The 21,088-nt window shown below is 35.8% G+C and overlaps 1 protein-coding gene and 1 long non-coding RNA gene across 3 annotated transcripts in view; one reads left to right on the forward strand and one right to left on the reverse strand.

Moving 5' to 3' along the window:
• Positions 1-20,544, forward strand: part of slc6a8 (solute carrier family 6 member 8) — a 98,169-nt gene extending 77,625 nt beyond the window's left edge. Inside the window, exons 11-13 of the mRNA XM_088081558.1 lie at positions 10,525-10,625; positions 11,685-11,855; positions 13,264-20,544. Coding sequence (XP_087937684.1) covers positions 10,525-10,625; positions 11,685-11,855; positions 13,264-13,398 — 407 coding nt within the window. The 3' untranslated portion in view covers positions 13,399-20,544. The remainder of the gene's footprint in view (positions 1-10,524; positions 10,626-11,684; positions 11,856-13,263) is intronic.
• LOC148188620 (uncharacterized) lies at positions 140-15,157 on the reverse strand. 2 transcript variants are annotated; one of them, XR_015777360.1, is made up of 6 exons: positions 15,018-15,157; positions 13,748-13,893; positions 13,276-13,552; positions 11,637-11,868; positions 10,504-10,643; positions 140-406 (listed from the first exon to the last, which is right to left on the reverse strand). It is a non-coding gene; the product is annotated as an uncharacterized LOC148188620 (long non-coding RNA). The 2 variants fall into 2 exon arrangements; XR_015777359.1 differs by having other exon boundaries at positions 140-458.
• Positions 20,545-21,088: the final 544 nt, after the last annotated feature.

Consider the following 21,088-nt stretch of genomic DNA (forward strand, 5'->3'; position numbering starts at 1 on the left):
AAATGAGATTTGTTAAATCAATAAATAAACATCAGAAAAGGCGACTGTCAGTTGGAGGTTGTTTCTTTATTAAATAAATTCCATAAATGAATTAAAACAATCCTAACCAATTCATTACTTAATAAAACCAGCAATACAACTAAACTAAAGAACTAACAATTCACAACAGGTGCCCCAGCCACAGCCTAATATTTAACAAACGAGTCCCTCGGTATTAACGACAGCATAGAGGCACGTAACCGGGCTGTCCCTCTGCAGCCGAACGGAGCGACGACTGAAGGCAGACTCAGGTTTCTTATGCGGTTGTGTGGTGGTGCTCTGCTCCCGTAGGCTGATTGAGGAGTAGCAACTGCGCACCAATCAGATCCTTCTCCTTGGCAGCACCACAGACGTAGACGGTATCAGCCTGCAATTTTTGCACCACGCACACACACACACACACGCAAGCACTCTTACACCTATAGACACATATGCACAGCACAAAAATCAGGTTACAAACAAAAGGAGGAGGGAGTTTGGCAGCGTCCGTAACATTGCAACATCCTTTGCCATGGCATGTCTTGGCACGCTATTTAATGCTGTTTTAAAGTGTTTTCAGTTGTTTTTGGGACATGTCATATTTTGACGTTTTTGCCATACTATAGCCTTGCCTTTTCGGTCATTTTTTGGACATGCATTATTTTGGTGTTTTAGGTCATTTTTGCAAAGCTCTTTGCTATGGTGTGTTTTGGCACACTATTTAATGCTGTTTTAAAGTGTTTTCAGCTGTTTTTGGTACATGTCATATTTTGACGTTTTTGCCATACTATAGCCTTGCCTTTTCGGTCATTTTTTCGACATGCATTATTTTGATGTTTTCACCTTTTATTGCCACATTCTTTGCTATGGCGTGTCTTGGCACGCTATTGTAGTCTGTTTTAAGTTGTTTTCCGCTGTTTTTGGGACATGTCATATTTTGACGTTTTTGCCATACTATAGCCTTGCCTTTTCGGTCATTTTTTCGACATGCATTATTTTGGTGTTTTTGTTTGTTTTTACAAAATTCTTAGCTATGGTGTGTTTTGGCACGCTATTTAATGCTGTTTTGAGGTGTTTTCAGCATTTTTTGGTACATGTCATATTTTGACATTTTTGCTATACTATAGCCTTGCCTTTTTGGTCATTTTTTCGACATGCATTATTTTGGTGTTTTTGTTCGTTTTTGCAAAATTATTTGCTATGGCGTGTCTTGGCACGCTATTTTAGTCTGTTTTAAGTTGTTTTCCGCTGTTTTTGGGACATGTCATATTTTGACGTTTTTGCCATACTATAGCCTTGCCTTTTCGGTCATTTTTTGGACATGCATTATTTTGGTGTTTTAGGTCATTTTTGCAAAGCTCTTTGCTATGGTGTGTTTTGGCACACTATTTAATGCTGTTTTAAGGTGTTTTCCGCTGTTTTTGGGAAATGTCATATTTTGATTTTTTGCCATACTATAGCCTTGCCTTTTCGGTCATTTTTTGGAGATGCATTATTTTGGTGTTTTTTGTTGTTTTTGCAAAATTCTTTGCTATGGTGTGCTTTGGCACCCTATTTAATGCTGTTTTGAGGTGTTTTCAGCATTTTTTGGTACATGTCATATTTTGACATTTTTGCCATACTATAGCCTTGCCTTTTTGGTCATTTTTTGGAGATGCATTATTTTGGTGTTTTTGGTCGTTTTTGCAAAGCTCTTTGCTATGGTGTGTTTTGGCACGCTATTTAATGCTGTTTTAAAGTGTTTTCAGTTGTTTTTGGGACATGTCATATTTTGACGTTTTTGCCATACTATAGCCTTGCCTTTTCGGTCATTTTTTGGACATGCATTATTTTGGTGTTTTAGGTCATTTTTGCAAAGCTCTTTGCTATGGTGTTTTGGCACTCTATTTAATGCTGTTTTAAAGTGTTTTCAGCTGTTTTTGGGACATGTCATATTTTGACGTTTTTGCCATACTATAGCCTTGCCTTTTCGGTCATTTTTTGGACATGCATTATTTTGGTGTTTTTGTTCGTTTTTACAAAATTCTTTGCCATGGCATGTCTTGGCACGCTATTTAATGCTGTTTTAAGTTGTTTTCCGCTGTTTTTGGGACATGTCATATTTTGACTTTTTTGCCATACTATAGCCTTGCCTTTTCGATCATTTTTTCGACATGCATTATTTTGGTGTTTTTGTTTGTTTTTACAAAATTCTTAGCTATGGTGTGTTTTGGCACGCTATTTAATGCTGTTTTGTGGTGTTTTCAGCATTTTTTGGTACATGTCATATTTTGACACTTTTGCCATACTATAGCCTTGCCTTTTCGGTCATTTTTTGGAGATGCATTATTTTGGTGTTTTTGGTCGTTTTTACAAAATTCTTAGCTATGGTGTGTTTTGGCACGCTATTTAATGCTGTTTTGAGGTGTTTTCAGCATTTTTTGGTACATGTCATATTTTGACATTTTTGCCATACTATAGCCTTGCCTTTTTGGTCATTTTTTTGACATGCATTATTTTGATGTTTTCACCTTTTATTGCCACATTCTTTGCTATGGCGTGTCTTTGGCACGCTATTTTAGTCTGTTTTAAGTTGTTTTCCGCTGTTTTTGGGACATGTCATATTTTGACGTTTTGCCATACTATAGCCTTGCCTTTTCGGTCATTTTTTGACATGCATTATTTTGGTGTTTTTATTTGTTTTTGCAAAATTCTTAGCTATGGTGTGTTTTGGCACGCTATTTAATGCTGTTTTGTGGCGTTTTCAGCATTTTTTGGTACATGTCATATTTTGACACTTTTGCCATACTATAGCCTTGCCTTTTTGGTCATTTTTTCGACATGCATTATTTTGGTGTTTTTGTTCGTTTTTGCAAAATTATTTGCTATGGCGTGTCTTGGCACGCTATTTTAGTCTGTTTTAAGTTGTTTTCCGCTGTTTTTGGTACATGTCATATTTTGACATTTTTGCCATACTATAGCCTTGCCTTTTCAGTCATTTTTTGGACATGCATTATTTTGGTGTTTTAGGTCATTTTTGCAAAGCTCTTTGCTATGGTGTGTTTTGGCACACTATTTAATGCTGTTTTAAGGTGTTTTCCGCTGTTTTTGGGAAATGTCATATTTTGATTTTTTGCCATACTATAGCCTTGCCTTTTCGGTCATTTTTTGGAGATGCATTATTTTGGTGTTTTTGTTGTTTTTGCAAAATTCTTTTGCTATGGTGTGCTTTGGCACCCTATTTAATGCTGTTTTGAGGTGTTTTCAGCATTTTTGGTACATGTCATATTTTGACATTTTGCCATACTATAGCCTTGCCTTTTTGGTCATTTTTTGGAGATGCATTATTTTGGTGTTTTTGGTCGTTTTTGCAAAGCTCTTTGCTATGGTGTGTTTTGGCACGCTATTTAATGCTGTTTTAAAGTGTTTTCAGTTGTTTTTGGGACATGTCATATTTTGACGTTTTTGCCATACTATAGCCTTGCCTTTTCGGTCATTTTTTGGACATGCATTATTTTGGTGTTTTAGGTCATTTTTGCAAAGCTCTTTGCTATGGTGTGTTTTGGCACGCTATTTAATGCTGTTTTAAAGTGTTTTCAGCTGTTTTTGGTACATGTCATATTTTGACGTTTTTGCCATACTATAGCCTTGCCTTTTCGGTCATTTTTTGGACATGCATTATTTTGGTGTTTTTGTTCGTTTTTACAAAATTCTTTGCCATGGCATGTCTTGGCACGCTATTTAATGCTGTTTTAAGTTGTTTTCCGCTGTTTTTGGGACATGTCATATTTTGACTTTTTTGCCATACTATAGCCTTGCCTTTTCGATCATTTTTTCGACATGCATTATTTTGGTGTTTTTGTTTGTTTTTACAAAATTCTTAGCTATGGTGTGTTTTGGCACGCTATTTAATGCTGTTTTGTGGCGTTTTCAGCATTTTTTGGTACATGTCATATTTTGACACTTTTGCCATACTATAGCCTTGCCTTTTCGGTCATTTTTTGGAGATGCATTATTTTGGTGTTTTTGGTCGTTTTTACAAAATTCTTAGCTATGGTGTGTCTTGGCACGCTATTTTAGTCTGTTTTAAGTTGTTTTCCGCTGTTTTTGGTACATGTCATATTTTGACATTTTTGCCATACTATAGCCTTGCCTTTTTGGTCATTTTTTCGACATGCATTATTTTGATGTTTTCACCTTTTATTGCCACATTCTTTGCTATGGCGTGTCTTGGCACGCTATTTTAGTCTGTTTTGAAGTTGTTTTCCGCTGTTTTTGGGACATGTCATATTTTGACGTTTTTGCCATACTATAGCCTTGCCTTTTCGGTCATTTTTTGGACATGCATTATTTTGGTGTTTTAGGTCATTTTTGCAAAGCTCTTTGCTATGGTGTGTTTTGGCACGCTATTTAATGCTGTTTTAAGGTGTTTTCCGCTGTTTTTGGGAAATGTCATATTTTGACGTTTTTGCCATACTATAGCCTTGCCTTTTCGGTCATTTTTTCGACATGCATTATTTTGATGCTTTGACCTTTTATTGCAACATTCTTTACTATGGCGTGTCTTGGCACGCTATTGTAGTCTGTTTTAAGTTGTTTTCAGCTGTTTTTGGGACATGTCATATTTTGACGTTTTTGCCATACTATAGCCTTGCCTTTTCGGTCATTTTTTCGACATGCATTATTTTGGTGTTTTTGTTTGTTTTTACAAAATTCTTAGCTATGGTGTGTTTTGGCACGCTATTTAATGCTGTTTTGAGGTGTTTTCAGCATTTTTTGGTACATGTCATATTTTGACATTTTTGCTATACTATAGCCTTGCCTTTTTGGTCATTTTTTCGACATGCATTATTTTGATGTTTTCACTTTTTTTTGCAACATTCTTTGCCATGGCATGTCTTGGCACGCTATTTAATGCTGTTTTAAGTTGTTTTCCGCTGTTTTTGGGACATGTCATATTTTGACTTTTTTGCCATACTATAGCCTTGCCTTTTCGATCATTTTTTCGACATGCATTATTTTGGTGTTTTTGTTTGTTTTTACAAAATTCTTAGCTATGGTGTGTTTTGGCACGCTATTTAATGCTGTTTTGAGGTGTTTTCAGCATTTTTTGGTACATGTCATATTTTGACACTTTTGCCATACTATAGCCTTGCCTTTTCGGTCATTTTTTGGAGATGCATTATTTTGGTGTTTTTGGTCGTTTTTACAAAATTCTTAGCTATGGTGTGTTTTGGCACGCTATTTAATGCTGTTTTGAGGTGTTTTCAGCATTTTTTGGTACATGTCATATTTTGACATTTTTGCCATACTATAGCCTTGCCTTTTTGGTCATTTTTTCGACATGCATTATTTTGATGTTTTCACCTTTTATTGCCACATTCTTTGCTATGGCGTGTCTTGGCACGCTATTTTAGTCTGTTTTAAGTTGTTTTCCGCTGTTTTTGGGACATGTCATATTTTGACGTTTTGCCATACTATAGCCTTGCCTTTTTGATCATTTTTTCGACATGCATTATTTTGGTGTTTTTGGTCGTTTTTGCAAAATTCTTAGCTATGGTGTGTTTTGGCACGCTATTTAATGCTGTTTTGAGGTGTTTTCAGCATTTTTTTGGTACATGTCATATTTTGACATTTTTGCTATACTATAGCCTTGCCTTTTTGGTCATTTTTTCGACATGCATTATTTTGGTGTTTTTGTTCGTTTTTGCAAAATTATTTGCTATGGCGTGTCTTGGCACGCTATTTTAGTCTGTTTTAAGTTGTTTTCCGCTGTTGTTGGTACATGTCATATTTTGACATTTTTGCCATACTATAGCCTTGCCTTTTCGGTCATTTTTTGGACATGCATTATTTTGGTGTTTTTGTTCGTTTTTACAAAATTCTTTGCCATGGCATGTCTTGGCACGCTATTTAATGCTGTTTTAAGTTGTTTTCCGCTGTTTTTGGGACATGTCATATTTTGACTTTTTTGCCATACTATAGCCTTGCCTTTTCGATCATTTTTTCGACATGCATTATTTTGGTGTTTTTGTTTGTTTTTACAAAATTCTTAGCTATGGTGTGTTTTGGCACGCTATTTAATGCTGTTTTGAGGTGTTTTCAGCATTTTTTGGTACATGTCATATTTTGACACTTTTGCCATACTATAGCCTTGCCTTTTCGGTCATTTTTTGGAGATGCATTATTTTGGTGTTTTTGGTCGTTTTTACAAAATTCTTAGCTATGGTGTGTTTTGGCACGCTATTTAATGCTGTTTTGAGGTGTTTTCAGCATTTTTTGGTACATGTCATATTTTGACATTTTTGCCATACTATAGCCTTGCCTTTTTGGTCATTTTTTTGACATGCATTATTTTGATGTTTTCACCTTTTATTGCCACATTCTTTGCTATGGCGTGTCTTGGCACGCTATTTTAGTCTGTTTTAAGTTGTTTTCCGCTGTTTTTGGGACATGTCATATTTTGACGTTTTTACCATACTATAGCCTTGCCTTTTTGATCATTTTTTCGACATGCATTATTTTGGTGTTTTTGGTCGTTTTTGCAAAATTCTTAGCTATGGTGTGTTTTGGCACGCTATTTAATGCTGTTTTGAGGTGTTTTCAGCATTTTTTGGTACATGTCATATTTTGACATTTTTGCCATACTATAGCCTTGCCTTTTTGGTCATTTTTTCGACATGCATTATTTTGATGCTTTGACCTTGTATTGCAACATTCTTTGCTATGGCGTGTCTTGGCACGCTATTTAATGCTGTTTTAAAGTGTTTTCCGCTGTTTTTGGGACATGTCATATTTTGACTTTTTTGCCATACTATAGCCTTGCCTTTTCGATCATTTTTTCGACATGCATTATTTTGGTGTTTTTGTTTGTTTTTACAAAATTCTTAGCTATGGTGTGTTTTGGCACGCTATTTAATGCTGTTTTGAGGTGTTTTCAGCATTTTTTGGTACATGTCATATTTTGACATTTTTGCCATACTATAGCCTTGCCTTTTTGGTCATTTTTTTGACATGCATTATTTTGATGTTTTCACCTTTTATTGCAACATTCTTTGCTATGGCGTGTCTTGGCACGCTATTTTAGTCTGTTTTAAGTTGTTTTCCGCTGTTTTTGGGACATGTCATATTTTGACGTTTTTGCCATACTATAGCCTTGCCTTTTCGGTCATTTTTTGGACATGCATTATTTTGGTGTTTTAGGTCATTTTTGCAAAGCTCTTTGCTATGGTGTGTTTTGGCGTTTTTGTTCGTTTTTACAAAATTCTTTGCCATGGCATGTCTTGGCACGCTATTTAATGCTGTTTTGAGGTGTTTTCAGCATTTACTTGAACATGTCATATTTTGACATTTTTGCCATACTATAGCCTTGCTTTTTCGGTCAAATTTTCGACATGCATGATTTTGATGTTTTTACTTTTTATTGCAACATTCTTTGCTATGGCGTGTCTTGGCACGCTATTTAATGCAGTTTTGAGGTGTTTTCAGCATTTTTTGGTAGATGTCATATTTTGACATTTTTGCCATACTATATAGCCTTGCCTTTTCGGTCATTTTTTTTACATCCATTATTTTGATGTTTTTGTTCGTTTTTACAAAATTATTTGCCATGGCATGTTTTGGCACGCTATTTAATGCTGTTTTAAAGTGTTTTCAGCTGGTTTTGGGACATGTTATTTTTTGATATTTTTGCCATACTATAGCCTTGCCTTTTTGATCATTTTTTCGACATGCATTATTTTGGTGTTTTTGATTTTTTTTGCAAAATACTTTGCCATGGCATGTCTTGGCACGCTATTTAATGCTGTTTTGAGGTGTTTCAGCATTTTTTGGGACATGTCATATTTTGACGTTTTTGCCACACTATAGCCTTGCTTTTTCGGTCATTTTTTGGACATGCATTATTTTGATGTTTTTACCTTTGATTGCAACATTCTTTGCTATGGCGTGTCTTGGCACGCTATTTAATGCAGTTTTGAGGTGTTTTCCACTGTTTTTGGGACATGTCATATTTTGACGTTTTTGCCATACTATAGCCTTACCTTTTCGGTCATTTTTGGACATGCATTATTTTGGTGTTTTAGGTCGTTTTTGCAAAGCTCTTTGCTATGGTGTGTTTTGGCACGCTATTTAATGCTGTTTAAAGGTGTTTTCAGTATTCTTTGGTACATCATATTTTGACGTTTTTGCCATACTATAGCCTTGCCTTTTCGGTCATTTTTTGGACATGCATTATTTTGGTGTTTTTGTTCGTTTTTAAAAATTCTTTGCCATGGCATGTCTTGGCACGCTATTTAATGCTGTTTTAAAGTGTTTTTAGCTGTTTTTGGGACATGTCATATTTTGACATTTTTGCCATACTATAGCCTTGCTTTTCGGTCATTTTTTTGACATGCATTATTATGGTGTTTTTGGCTGTTTATGCAACATTTTATGCTATGGTGTCGAAAAAGTCAAATTTTGACATGTCAAAAACGCTTCACAAAATGACATGTAATACCTTGCATAGAAATGTATAAAAAGTATACAATGTTGAAAAAAGGCCAAAAAAACCCCTCAATTGTCGAGCATGTCGAAAAAATGTCCAAAAATGCCATAGTATAGTATGTCAAAAAATATCAAATTTTGACAGGTCAATAAAATAGCTCAAAACATAACAGTCTTGCTTGTAGAGACATATCATAGCATACAATGTTGGAAATAAAGGCCCAAACCTCATAATGTAGCATTTCAAAAAAATTGCAGAAAATGCCTAACTGTAGTATGTCAAATTTTGACATGTCAGTATCATAGCTTGTAGAGACACGTCAAAATATACAATATCAAAAAAAAGTTTTAAAAAAACCCCACCATAATTTAGCATGCCAAAACAATTGCTGCCATAGTATAGTATGTACAAAAAAAACCCAAATTTTGACATGCCAAAAAAATGTCAGAAAGCTGCATATTATAGCTTGTAGAGAAGAAGTCAAAATATACAATGTTGAAAAATATGCCAAAAACCTCATAATTTTACATGTTGAAAAAATGGCCCAAAACGCAATAGTATAGTATGTTGAAAAATGTCAAATTTTGATAGTATACAATGTTGAAAAAAAGGCCAAAAATGACATAATTTAGCATGTCAAAAAAACTGCCGAAAACACTGTAGTAAAGTATATCCAAAAAAAAAGGCAAATTTTGACATGTCAAAAAAATGGCAGAGAGCAAAATTTAATAGCTGGTAGAAACATGTCATAGTATACAATGTCAAAAAAATGTCAGAAACAGCAATAGTATAGAATGTCGAAAAATGTCAAATTTTGACGTGCCAATGAAATGGCTGAAAACAACATATTGTAGCTTTTAGAGACACATCATAGTATTTACTGTTGAAAAAACATCCAAAAACCTCACAATATAGCATTTTGTGAAAATTGCCTAAAAAGAACATAGTATTGTACATCCAAACTTTTCAAAATATGAAATCTCAAGAAATGGCTGAAAGCGACATATTATAGTATATCGAGACACGTCATAGTATATCATGTCAAATAAACGTCAAATATTACATGTCGCAAAAAGGGCTGAAAACCACATAATTTAGCACGTTGAAAAATGACATAATACAGCATGTCACTAAAAAATCATGCTAAGCATAGTTTGGCATGTTGAAATACACCATAGTATAGCATGTCGAAAAATTAGGCAAAAAAGTTGTCTCGTTTTTTACCTCCAAAGTTGTCATAGTATAGCATGTTGAAACACGTCATGGTACAGCATGTCAAGAAATCTAGTAGCTGTAGCTGTTTTTGGCGTCTGAAATTGTCATAGTATAGCATGTCAAAAAAAGTTTCCCTTTTTTGACCTTGAAAGGAGTCACAACATAGCATGTCGGAAAATTACAGATTAAAATGTTGAAAATGATTCTTGAATTGAAAATGTCTCCGTGATGTATGTTGAAAACGGTTATGGTATATCATGGCAGAAAAAGTGATAAGCCCATGAACTTCGTACATCATATTGTAATTTGTCAACAAAATCATCGTAAAGTTTCAGTAAAAACATTAGTTTTGTCTGCTGAAAAACAGTATTATGGATTACCAACGAGAGTCACAGTATTCTGTGTCAGAGTTAGTTTACATATATATATACATATATATATATATATATATATATATATATATATATATATATATATATATATATATATATATATATATATATATATATATATATATACTGTAGTATGTTGAATAAAAGTTATAGTTTGGTATTTCCAAAAAAGGTAGTTTTGATTGTGTCATGTTAGAGTTTTATGTCACACATAGCATTATGGTTTGCCAAAAAAAGACATAGTATGGTATGTCCAAAAAACACAAAAAAATAGCTACAAGTCATTTTAAGGACATTTTTGTAATATGAATATATATTTTTCCATTAATATTAACAGATTAATATTAACAGTGACGGTTGTGTGTCAGTGATATTAATCGTCTCACTGCAGAATTTTTCCTCGTTTCTTACTGATCGACTTCTTCGTTGCAGGTGCTGACCGCTTCATGGATGACATCGCTCGTATGATTGGCTACCGGCCTTTCCCCTGGATGAAGTGGTGCTGGTCCTTCATCACGCCGTGTGTCTGCATGGTGAGACTCAACAACATCCTGCCGAAAAAAACAACACCACATTAACCCTTTGAAACCTCGAGCAACATCGGTTTTCTCTCCCACTTCCAGACACTTTTCATCAGTATTTAAACTTAAACCCCAAAAACTGTAGAATTAAAAATATCTTTTTTTTAAAAGCTGGGAAAAAATATCTTTGGAAGACAGAAAAAAGTATTTTGAAAGTTTTCTTTGGAAAAAAAATCATAGTGTAGTTATCAAAAAAATGTACAAAATAGCAGAATTAAAAACAAAATGTGTAGTAAAAAAAGAAAAATATATATCTCGACAAATTTCAAAGTCATATTATAGTGTCTTTTTTAATTTATGGAAAAACTTTTTTTTTTTTTAGATATTTAAAATGTTAAAGAATCAGTATATTGTCTTGTATATTTCTTGTCACATTTTCCAGATCATTTCCTTGTTTCTTTTATAAAACTTTTTTTTATTGTTCATTTTTCAGGTAATTTACTTGTGGTTTTTACTAATTTCTTGCAAAATATTTTGCCCTTTCAGCTGGTGTTGCTCACTACCTTTTTGCTGTGTTTTTGAAGGAAATCAGGTGAATTTGCAAAGGTTTCAAAGGCTTAGTTAACCCTTGAAAACCTGAGCAACTTGGCTTGAATTCTTTTAAAAATAGAGTAAATGTTACAAAAACCAAAAGTGAATATTTACACACACAAAAAAACACATAACAGAAAATAGACAATCTGAAATAATAATAATGAATATACAGTATATACATTTTTCTGTACTTTAATTTTAAATAATTCTAATAATTATTAATATATTTTTCTGGACATTTTCCCCTTTCTTTAGGATCTTTTTTTTAAAGCTTATTTTAAGGTAATTTTTTGTCACCTTTTATTAATTTCTTGCAATTTGCAGGACATTTCATGCCAAGCTGCTGATGAAAGAAATCAAACCACTGTGCTCAGGTTTCAGAGGTTGAACCGCTTGTGAAACCTTCGGCTGGGAATAACATTTACTCACCAAAACCGTGCTGTTTTGTGCCGCATGTCCGCGTCCTCTCCTCTGCAGGGCATCTTCCTGTTCCACCTGGTGAACTACAAGCCGCTGAACTACAACAACGTGTACGTGTACCCGTGGTGGGGCGAGGTGATTGGCTGGTGCCTGGCTCTGTCCTCCATGCTCTGCATCCCCGTCAGCCTCCTCTACAAACTGTTCAGAGCCAAGGGGACGTTCAGAGAGGTCAGCACTCACGCTGAAACAAAAAACAGTCGTGTTATGAGATTAACTGTTCAGTTTTCTCGTTCAACTTGTAATGTTAGTACTTTTACTAAAGTAACATTGTGAATGCAGGACTTTTACTTTCTACACTTTGATGTTCATGCTTTCATTGAAAAACACCACAGTATAAAATGAGTATAAAATGTCAAAAAATTGGCTGAAAAAGTTGTAAAAAAAAAAAAAGTTATATACTCAAAAACTTCAAACATCCTACTATAGTTTGTCCAAAAAGAAATCACAGTAAAGTACATGAAAAAATATCATAGCATTGTTTGTTAAAAAACGGTATCATGGTTTACCAAAAAGAGTATTTAAAAAAAAAAAAGTATAAAAGACTCTTAAAAGCTCCTGAGGTTCAGATTTTGGGGGATTTAGTGACGTCTGGCAGTGAGGATTGCAAAATCCTTTCTAAAACCAGCCAATTCAAACTGCTAAAAACACTGAATAAAGACGATTCACACTAAAGAAATCAGAGTTTTTCCAACAGAGGGGCTGATTACTACGTTTCCAACGTGAAAACATGAGCGTCTCTGTCTGACAGTGGTGTTATTTTGTCCGTTCTGGGACCCCGTAGGACATGGCGGTGCAACGTGGCGATCTACGTAGATAAGGACCTGCTCCTCTGCGGATATAAGCGACTTATTCTAAAATAACCAAAACACGGCCATTCTGATTTTGTCACCACGCCAGTAATAGCCACGGCCGGAGGTGTTTTATTTGTAGGTTGTCTCTCCGTATGTGATATCTTAGCAAAATCTTGAATTTCTTGTCGAATTTCAACTTTGGCACAAATGTTCACTCAACACTCAATGATGAACTGATTAGATTTTGGTAATCATAAAACAAAGTCAAAGGTCACTGTGACCTTATCTTTCTTTTTCTTGTGGACATGAGGGAATTTGGCCAACTTTGACACAAACGTATGCTTGGACTTAATGTGAACTCATTAGATTTTGGTGGTCATTGACTTTGTCCGTCTTATTCTATTCATTAGCGTGTTATGTCAAAAGCACCTCAAAGGGCTTTCTTCCAATTTGGCGCAAACGTCCACTTGAACTCAGCGATGAACTGATTAGATTTTGGTAATCATAGGACAAAGGCTGAGGTCACCGTGACCTCACCTGTCTCATTCTTGTTAATGTGTTATCTCAAAAACTCCCTGAGAGAATTTCTTCAAATTTGGCACAAACGTCCACTCGGACTTTAGAATGAACTGATTAGATTTTGGTGGTCAGAGGTCACTTCTTAACACCAGAGAAAAGACTCATTATACTCTGAGTTTCTTTCAATAAATCTCTGTAAATCCTCCACTCTGGAGCTTTAGAGCAGGCAGATGTCACCTGTTAACGTTTCCTGCTGTGTGTTGCAGCGCTGGGCTCACCTGACGAGCCCGGTGTGGGGGGCCCATCACCTGGAGTACATGGCCCCGGACATCAAGTCCCTGAGTTCGCTGTCCCCTGGCACCGACGACAACAAGGTCATCATCTTCGAAAGCGTCATGTAGGCCGATCACAGCGCTCCGTCTCCATCCATCCCGACGACAGGACGGCCCACACCTTCAGATTCACCTCCACCTGCACCTCAGAGCGACCCGTCGGCTCCCTCCTGGATTATCTGATCGACCTCGGATTCATTGGATCCTCCAAACGTCTCCAAAGCTACGAGAGTTTTCACAAAAAGAGAATCAAAGACTGAAGCAGCTCCTCCAGGAGGGTTTTTCTAATCCCAGCAGATGAAATTTGAGATTAAAACCAGCAAATCACTGTAAAGGGCTTCGACTCTTCTGGCTCTTAAAATGTAAATATTATAAATATAATAAATATTATGAAAAATTATGACATTTTTTCACAAACTCTGGAGGAGCTGAAGAACGTCGGAGGGATTTTCACTGTGTTCGAAAAACGAAGCGCTGCTGAAAGCCGAGCTTCCTCCCTGCTGCACGAAGAGCGTCTCGTCGTGGTGCGTGGGAAGGACGTGCAGACACACACCTGAGAGACGGCTGTCACACACACACACACACACACACACACACACACACGCACGCTCACACACACACACATACGGCCTCATTACTTCATCATACCAACATGTGACATAAACACAGAGAGCTTGAGTCTAAAGTTTAGAGGAAAATTGAAACTTTCTGAATCTTTCGTGTGTGTGTGTGTGTGTGTGTGTGTGTGTGTGTGTGTGTGTGTGTATGATGGCTGTTTAATAAGACAGAGTTGTAGACAAACAGACTGACTGAACCCCAGAAAACCCCCGGAGGTCGTTTTGATCGTAACAGGACTGAGAATCTTAGAGGTCGTTGTTCTCTTCAGTCGGTGGTGAGAAAAGACGCGCCGTCGCCGCCACTCGTGACGGAGACAAGTTTGTCGAGACACTCGGAGAAGAAAAGGTCTTAATGTCAGTGTGTCTGTTTTTTTGCAAATTTTCTGTTTTTCTGCTTTTTTCATCTTTTTCTCACCACACGACAGCCAGACTGAAGTGGAAAAAAAGGCTCGTGTTACGAAGCAAAAGACAAAAATAACTAAATATCATATATATAATTAACCCTGTGAAACCTGGAGCGACATCACTTTTATTGTGCTGCTTTCAGATACTTTTCACAAGTATTTAAACCTTTGAGCTTTGAGAATAAAAACAGGAAAAAAAGACAACTTGGGAAGAAATGTTTCACGAATTGATAGAAGCTGAAGGAAAATGTCGGGAAAAAGAAAAAAGAGGCAAATTGTTATTTGTGATTATAAATAAAATAGATTTGACCGGATGTGTAGCAGAACAAAAAAAATGTAAGCACTTTTTTCTTTGTATAAATTTGAAGCAATTTTCTTGAACTTTTTGCTAATTTCTTGCTAATTTTGGGGTCATTTCTTCTCGTGATGCTCAGGTTTCACAGGGTTAAGAAGCTGAATAATTTTGGACAAAAACAGCAGTTTAAAGATTTAAAGACGTTTTACAGAAAAATTATTTCTGATCAATAAACGGTGAAAAGAACTGCCTGATTAATGGTTACATGAAAAATCTCCATATTAGAACTCGAATCTGAAGCTGGAGTAACGTGAGCAGACAGCTGACCCCGAGTCAGTTTGTCCAGAATAAAAACAAAACTTTGGATCTGACCTTTAACCCCGTCCTGTTCAGTATTCGACCTCCTCCCGCGTGAGAATCAGGTCAAAGGTCGGGCTTCGTTCTGCCCCCCCCGGCCGCCGGGGTCGACTGAAGTGCCAAACGGAGCGGGACTGATCCCAGACCAGCTCCGGGCTGCCGTCCCGTTCACTCGTCTTCTTCTTCTCTGCCTCGTCTCATCCGTTCGTCTCCGACGCTGAAGTCCTCCCACCGAACGTCCCGCTCTCCTCAGCAGCTGACCGACTCATCGCACAGAAAAACACATATTTAAAACTTTAAAGACCCTTTTTGACCAAAAATTACAACAACAAAAAAATGTCCCTGAAGCTGCAAAACCATTTTGAGCTTTCTAACTAAATTAACTCCTAAATTACCAACAGGTGCTGATGAGCGATCATTTATCTGTTTTACCACAAGGTGGCGACTCTGCAGCAAACTCTTGATGATTATTTGATATTTCAACTTTGCAGTCGGTGGTGAAAGCAAATGAATCCGTCTATACATTATGACATGTATCTATGACATTTTTAAAATTTTGAATCAAAATGAAAATAATCGTCTGCTGCAGCTCTAGTCGGCACCGTGTTGATTAGCAGCCCAAGAAACGGCCGATTTTAACGTTAGAAGAAGAAGAACCTTTTCTTAAATTTTTTTACCTGCAGTTGGCTGGCGGGGAGATGAGAGCCGGAGGACTCAGCCTGATGCCAAGCGTTGCCTTACGTCGTTGTTGTCTTAACTCTCGAGCCCGTAACGGCCGCCGAGCCGAACGCAGGGTCGGCGGGACGTCCTGCGTACGGCTCCGCGTCTCATCCCACCAATCAGCAGTCTGCGGGGGCGTGTCTACAGCTCTGTCTCCTAGCAACCACTCAGCATCAACCTGGAAAACAAATCGATCCGAATGTAAAATAGAAAATAAGTTTTGCACATTGTTGTAAAACAATGTCGCTCGCACTTTTGGAAAGAATGGCGTTAGAAAAAGTGTTTTGTTTTTCATATTGTAAAATGAATCAGAGATTTATTTTGTGGAGGCTTTTATTTTGCTGATACAAACAGTTGGACAGATATATATTGAATATGCGTTATCTATATTTGATGCAGTAACGCGCTGACGACGATGATTTTTGGCTGTTTGTTCACGTTTGAGTCGGCGAGCGACTAAGCGACGCTGCGTGCGACAAACCAACGAGCTTCAGGCTACCTCACTTCTCATCAAGACGTTCAAAATAAAATGCATTCAGCTTTTTATGCAAATGTCAGCGGCGTCCAGCAGGAGAGGATTCTGGGAAGCGTTTCAGGAAACGTGTCCCTCCTCGGCCTGCTTCATGTCGCAGCTTTAAAGGCTCTTCAGCACAATCAGAATATAATAATCTGAAAATCTGACGCTGATGCAGATTTAAGCTTTAAATAAAAAACTGGCGTCCACTTTCTTTAAAAAAATTCAGTCTTTTTGATTTTTTTGGTCTGAAAAGTGTCACAGTTTTGTGGCGGATTAAATTTAAAATGTCTGATTGAGTCGTGTATTTGTGCTGCGAGGCCTTTAAATGTGTCCAAACGTGAACAAGCAGCGAGAGGCTTTTATTTTGGCGGGTTTGCTGCGATGCAGTGATGTTGATGCTTCCTGTGTCTCCGAACACCACGAAAGGGAATTTTATTTTATTTTTTTCTTTTTGAATATCTAATTTTTAAAGTGCTCAAGCGTTTGAAGAGTTTTAGTTTTTAGATGATTTTGTTTTACTGAATTTTGTCCTCAGACCCCCCACGGCTCACACTCACATCATCATTATCATTATTATTATTATTACTATTATTATTGTTATTATTATTATTATTATTTTATAGCAGAAAGAAAAATATGATCAGTCTGTCTCAATGAAAAGAATTTATTTTTAACAGAAAAAATAACATAAATTTATGTTTGAACATGAAGATAATGTTTTAAAGGCTGAAAAACTGCCGACTATGATTTATAAAAATCAGAAGTTTGTTAGTTTGTGATGAGACGGAGAATAAACCACCTGATCAGTATGCAGTAAAACAGCTACCTCAGTCAAAACAAACTACATATCCCAGCAGTCACTGGGAGCTTCCAGACAACCAGTAAAAATGAGACACTACCAAATATGGAGTCTCTGTAGCCAATCAGCTTAGTCCACCAAAGTAAACAATTGATTCAATTCAAACAAAAAAAAAGAAAAATGAAATAAAAACTCTCAGCATGAATCCTGTTTCTCAGCCAATCAGAGCCCTCGCTGGCTCGTTAAAGACTCATAACGAAGACAGAGACCAGCCAATCACATCGTCCAACATCACAAATAATTAACGCAAATTCATCCAACAATTGTATTTAATTAGTGAAAAAAAAACAATCTAAAAACATATATCGCAATGTTTTAGCAATAAGATATTTTACAGTGTGAAAAATTTAAATTGATTAAAAATGATACATCAATAAAATACGTAAGATAGTAAAAAGAATATGAAATTATCCAGAAGTGTGTGGAAATTAAACCCAGATTTATTGCATGTTATATGTTATGTCACAGTATTTTTAAGCTGATGAGTTTAAAAAAGTTTAAAACACAAAAACACTAATGATGTGAAAGTATTTTTTTTCCTTTTAAATAAATCATTTTATAGCATCTTAATTATTTTAAATATATTTTTTTAAATAGATCTGAACTTTTTGGACTGAAAACTTCAGTTTAAATAATCACTTAAAATGAAGAACTAAAGGTTTGACAGTTTATTAAGTAAAAAAAAAAAAGCTTAGCACTAATTAAAAGCTTAATTAGTGATTATTGATCAGAAGTTGCGAGCGGCTGCTGATTGGCTGGTCCGATGACATCACAAGGGAGTGGATTTAAAGTGACGGCGCACAGATTTTATTACTGGCGATTAAATGTAGCGAGATTAGCGATCAGATGTTTTAATGATAATAATTCACTAATAAAACTAACTGGGGCAGTTTTTTTTATTTAAAAAAAAATTAAAATCAAATTAATATTTTCGACTCTTTTATTTTCCAAAGTTTTATTGATACTGTTTTTAAATGTCTAATCTGTGGATGGAGTCTGGTGGGTCCGAGCGGGAGAATAAATCAAATCTGCAGCCATTTAAGACAAAAGAAAATATATATATAAAAAAATTACAAATTTTGAAAAATGAAAAAAAAAAAAAGAAAATGTACATTTATAAAAATCTGATGTTTCATGTCATTTTGTCTTTGTGCTCTTCTGCCAAAACACACAAAAAACCCAACTTGTTATTGTGACAGAATCTTTGATCCAAACCGTCCGAAACCGTCCGAAACCACCTGAAACCGTTCGAATCCGCCGCACGCAGACAGGAAATGATCTTTAATGACCAAACTAAAAGAGCACGTTGTTCACGCTGCAGCTGCAGACACAAACGAACGGATGACGATGTTTTTAAAGGGGCGGACTGATGTTGGATTTTGATTCTAAAATTTAATATCAGATAATTAAAAACATATACTAATATATAGAAATGTAGTCATCTATTTTAAAGTTTTACTTTATTTGGATGTGTGGCAAGAAAAAATATATATTTTTAATCCTTAAAGGTAGATCGCGCAATATTTTCCTATTTTGATATTATTTTAGTATTGGGATTCTCCAAAAATTTGCCAATAACTTCTATAAAAGGGCATAATTAAATCCTAAATTATCATAATCCTAATTTTCAGGGTTCTATCGCCTGATGTGGCAAATAACGTACTATTATTAAAAAAAAAAACAACAGACTTTTGTGAAAAAAAATTATGAAAAAAGGCATTTTAAAAAAAACAATTGCAAAGTAAACATGCAATTTAACAATAATTTGAAATAATTTTGTATATTATGACTTCTTAGTTTCACAACAGAAAATGTTATCTTGATGAATTTGTTAAAGTTACTAATTACATTTTTCATTAGTTATTTCTGTGTCCAAACATTAAATCTTAATAATGTAAATCTTTCTGATAGTTTAAAAGAAAAAGTGCAACAATATCTTAAGATGACAATCTAAAATTTAATAAAGTCCTTTTGTGTTTCTCCACTCAGACTTTTAACCCGACTGAGATTTCAGACGACATTTAGAGCGAGAAAATTTTAAATAAATGTTAAATAAATGAAAAACAATGAGAATAAAACATTTATTTTGGTGGAAAAGTAAATATTTCCTCTGGTTTTGGGGAGCTGATGGCAACATTTATGACCTCAGTGTTTCTATAATCCTGCCCACGACCTCAAATATCATTAAATTATAACCAAAACGAGTCTAAAGAATCCGTCCATCAGGTTTTGATCATCGATTCTGTCCAACAACAGCGTCCGCCGGTTTCCGTCAGAGAGCTTCCTGCTGTTCAGACAGCTTTTTTAATTAGAATTTTAATTTCAGCTTCATTTTACTGTAGATTTTTCTCTTATTTTTTGGATTTTTTAAAAATATCATAAATGATTTTATAGCCAAAAAACATTTGCCAAAGTGTTTTTAACATCCAAAAATGAAATTAAAAAATGAATACAGAAGATTAAAGGGAATTTTTTTTTATTATCTTCTTTTTCTGGACAGTTTAGTTTTTACGATGTTATTGCTGGTGCTCCTGAAAAACGAAATCTTTAATCATGGTGTTGAATAACTTTCTTACCTTTGAGTTTTTTGGGAAGCTGAGGTCGGCTCATTGGAGCCAGCAGGAGGCGCTCTCCTCCGATGGGAACTCCCGTCCTTCGAGTTCGGGCTGGAAACGCCGCCGGAAAAGCGAACAACGGGACTGAAAAAAAATAAAAAGAACAAAAACATCAAACAACATAACATGTTAAACAACTCGTTCATGTTAAGTGATAAAATGAAAAATGAGCTTACAGTAAATTAAAAACTGTCACTGACTTACGGTTAGTGTCCCTCAGAGCATCATGGGAAATGTGGTTGGCCCACAGATTTATTTCTTCTTACATTTTTTCAAGAAGTTAAAACTTGAGGAATTTATTTTAAATTTTAAATCAACTATTTTTCATTACACCTGATTTTTATCGTTTTATTTTTTAAAATTTGTTTTATTTTATTTTATTTTATGTCTTTATTTCTGTTTCAAGCTTCCCGTAAAACAAAGTCTCGTTTTCGACCTGAAGATGTTTTTTTTGGCGTTTGTGTTTCCAGCCCAAACTCATCCGTCCCGGCGGCGTTGTGTAACGTGTCTGTTGTGACTTCCTGTGAACCTTCAGTCTTCCATTCATAACCGTATTTTAATCGATGGATTTAAGGTGATTAAAGTAGCTTCATTAATGAGTAGCTGTGTACTAATGACACTCGGGGCTCCACGTTAACGAGTCACCAGCCAATAAAAAAAAAACAAACAAAACTTGTCGACGATGTAACGTTAGCTTCGAGCCCTGATGATGTCACTGTGTGTCATCGACCTCTGACCCCTGAGAGGGTCTCCATGCTGTCAGTCACTGTGATCACTGTGCTCATCCACCGACCGAAAACAGCAATAAAACTAACGTCATGACAAACAGCTGATCCGTCTCCATGGTTACTGGCTTTGTTTGTAAACTCACTGTGATGTTTTTTCTCTTGTTATGAAACATGTTTACCAAAACACTAAGGTTTAGAAAAACAAATCTCACACTTATTATTTCATTATTTTAAGACAGTTTTTTGACATTTTCTGGAGATTTTGGCTTTAAAGTTGGAGTTCTTCAATACATTAACGCTTCAGTGTTTTTTTTCGCCATATAAAAAAAATAAAAGAAACTTGAGGTTTTCGTCGTTTGTGAACGTTGCGATAAAAGACGAGAGACAAAAGTTTCCACCTGGAATCAAAGCGAAATGTCGCGGCTCGTCTGTTCAGCTTCCAGGAAACCGAAAAAAACAAAACCCGCTGCTTCATCCTGAGGAGAGGAAATCAGTCTGAGCGTCTTTCCAAAACAAAACCACCACAATATTCTCTGTAAATCTCTGAAACAGTCTCAACTTCCAGGAAGCAGCAGACAGAAATACCGAGGCGCTCGGCTCGCCGCTGAAAGCTGATCTGCGGCGCTGCGGAGGCCGAGCGGCTCAAA

The sequence above is a fragment of the Plectropomus leopardus genome, chromosome 9, assembly GCF_026936395.1.
Source record: "Plectropomus leopardus strain MGB_pleo_1.0 chromosome 9, ASM2693639v1, whole genome shotgun sequence".
NCBI classification, from domain to species: Eukaryota; Metazoa; Chordata; class Actinopteri; order Perciformes; family Serranidae; genus Plectropomus; species Plectropomus leopardus.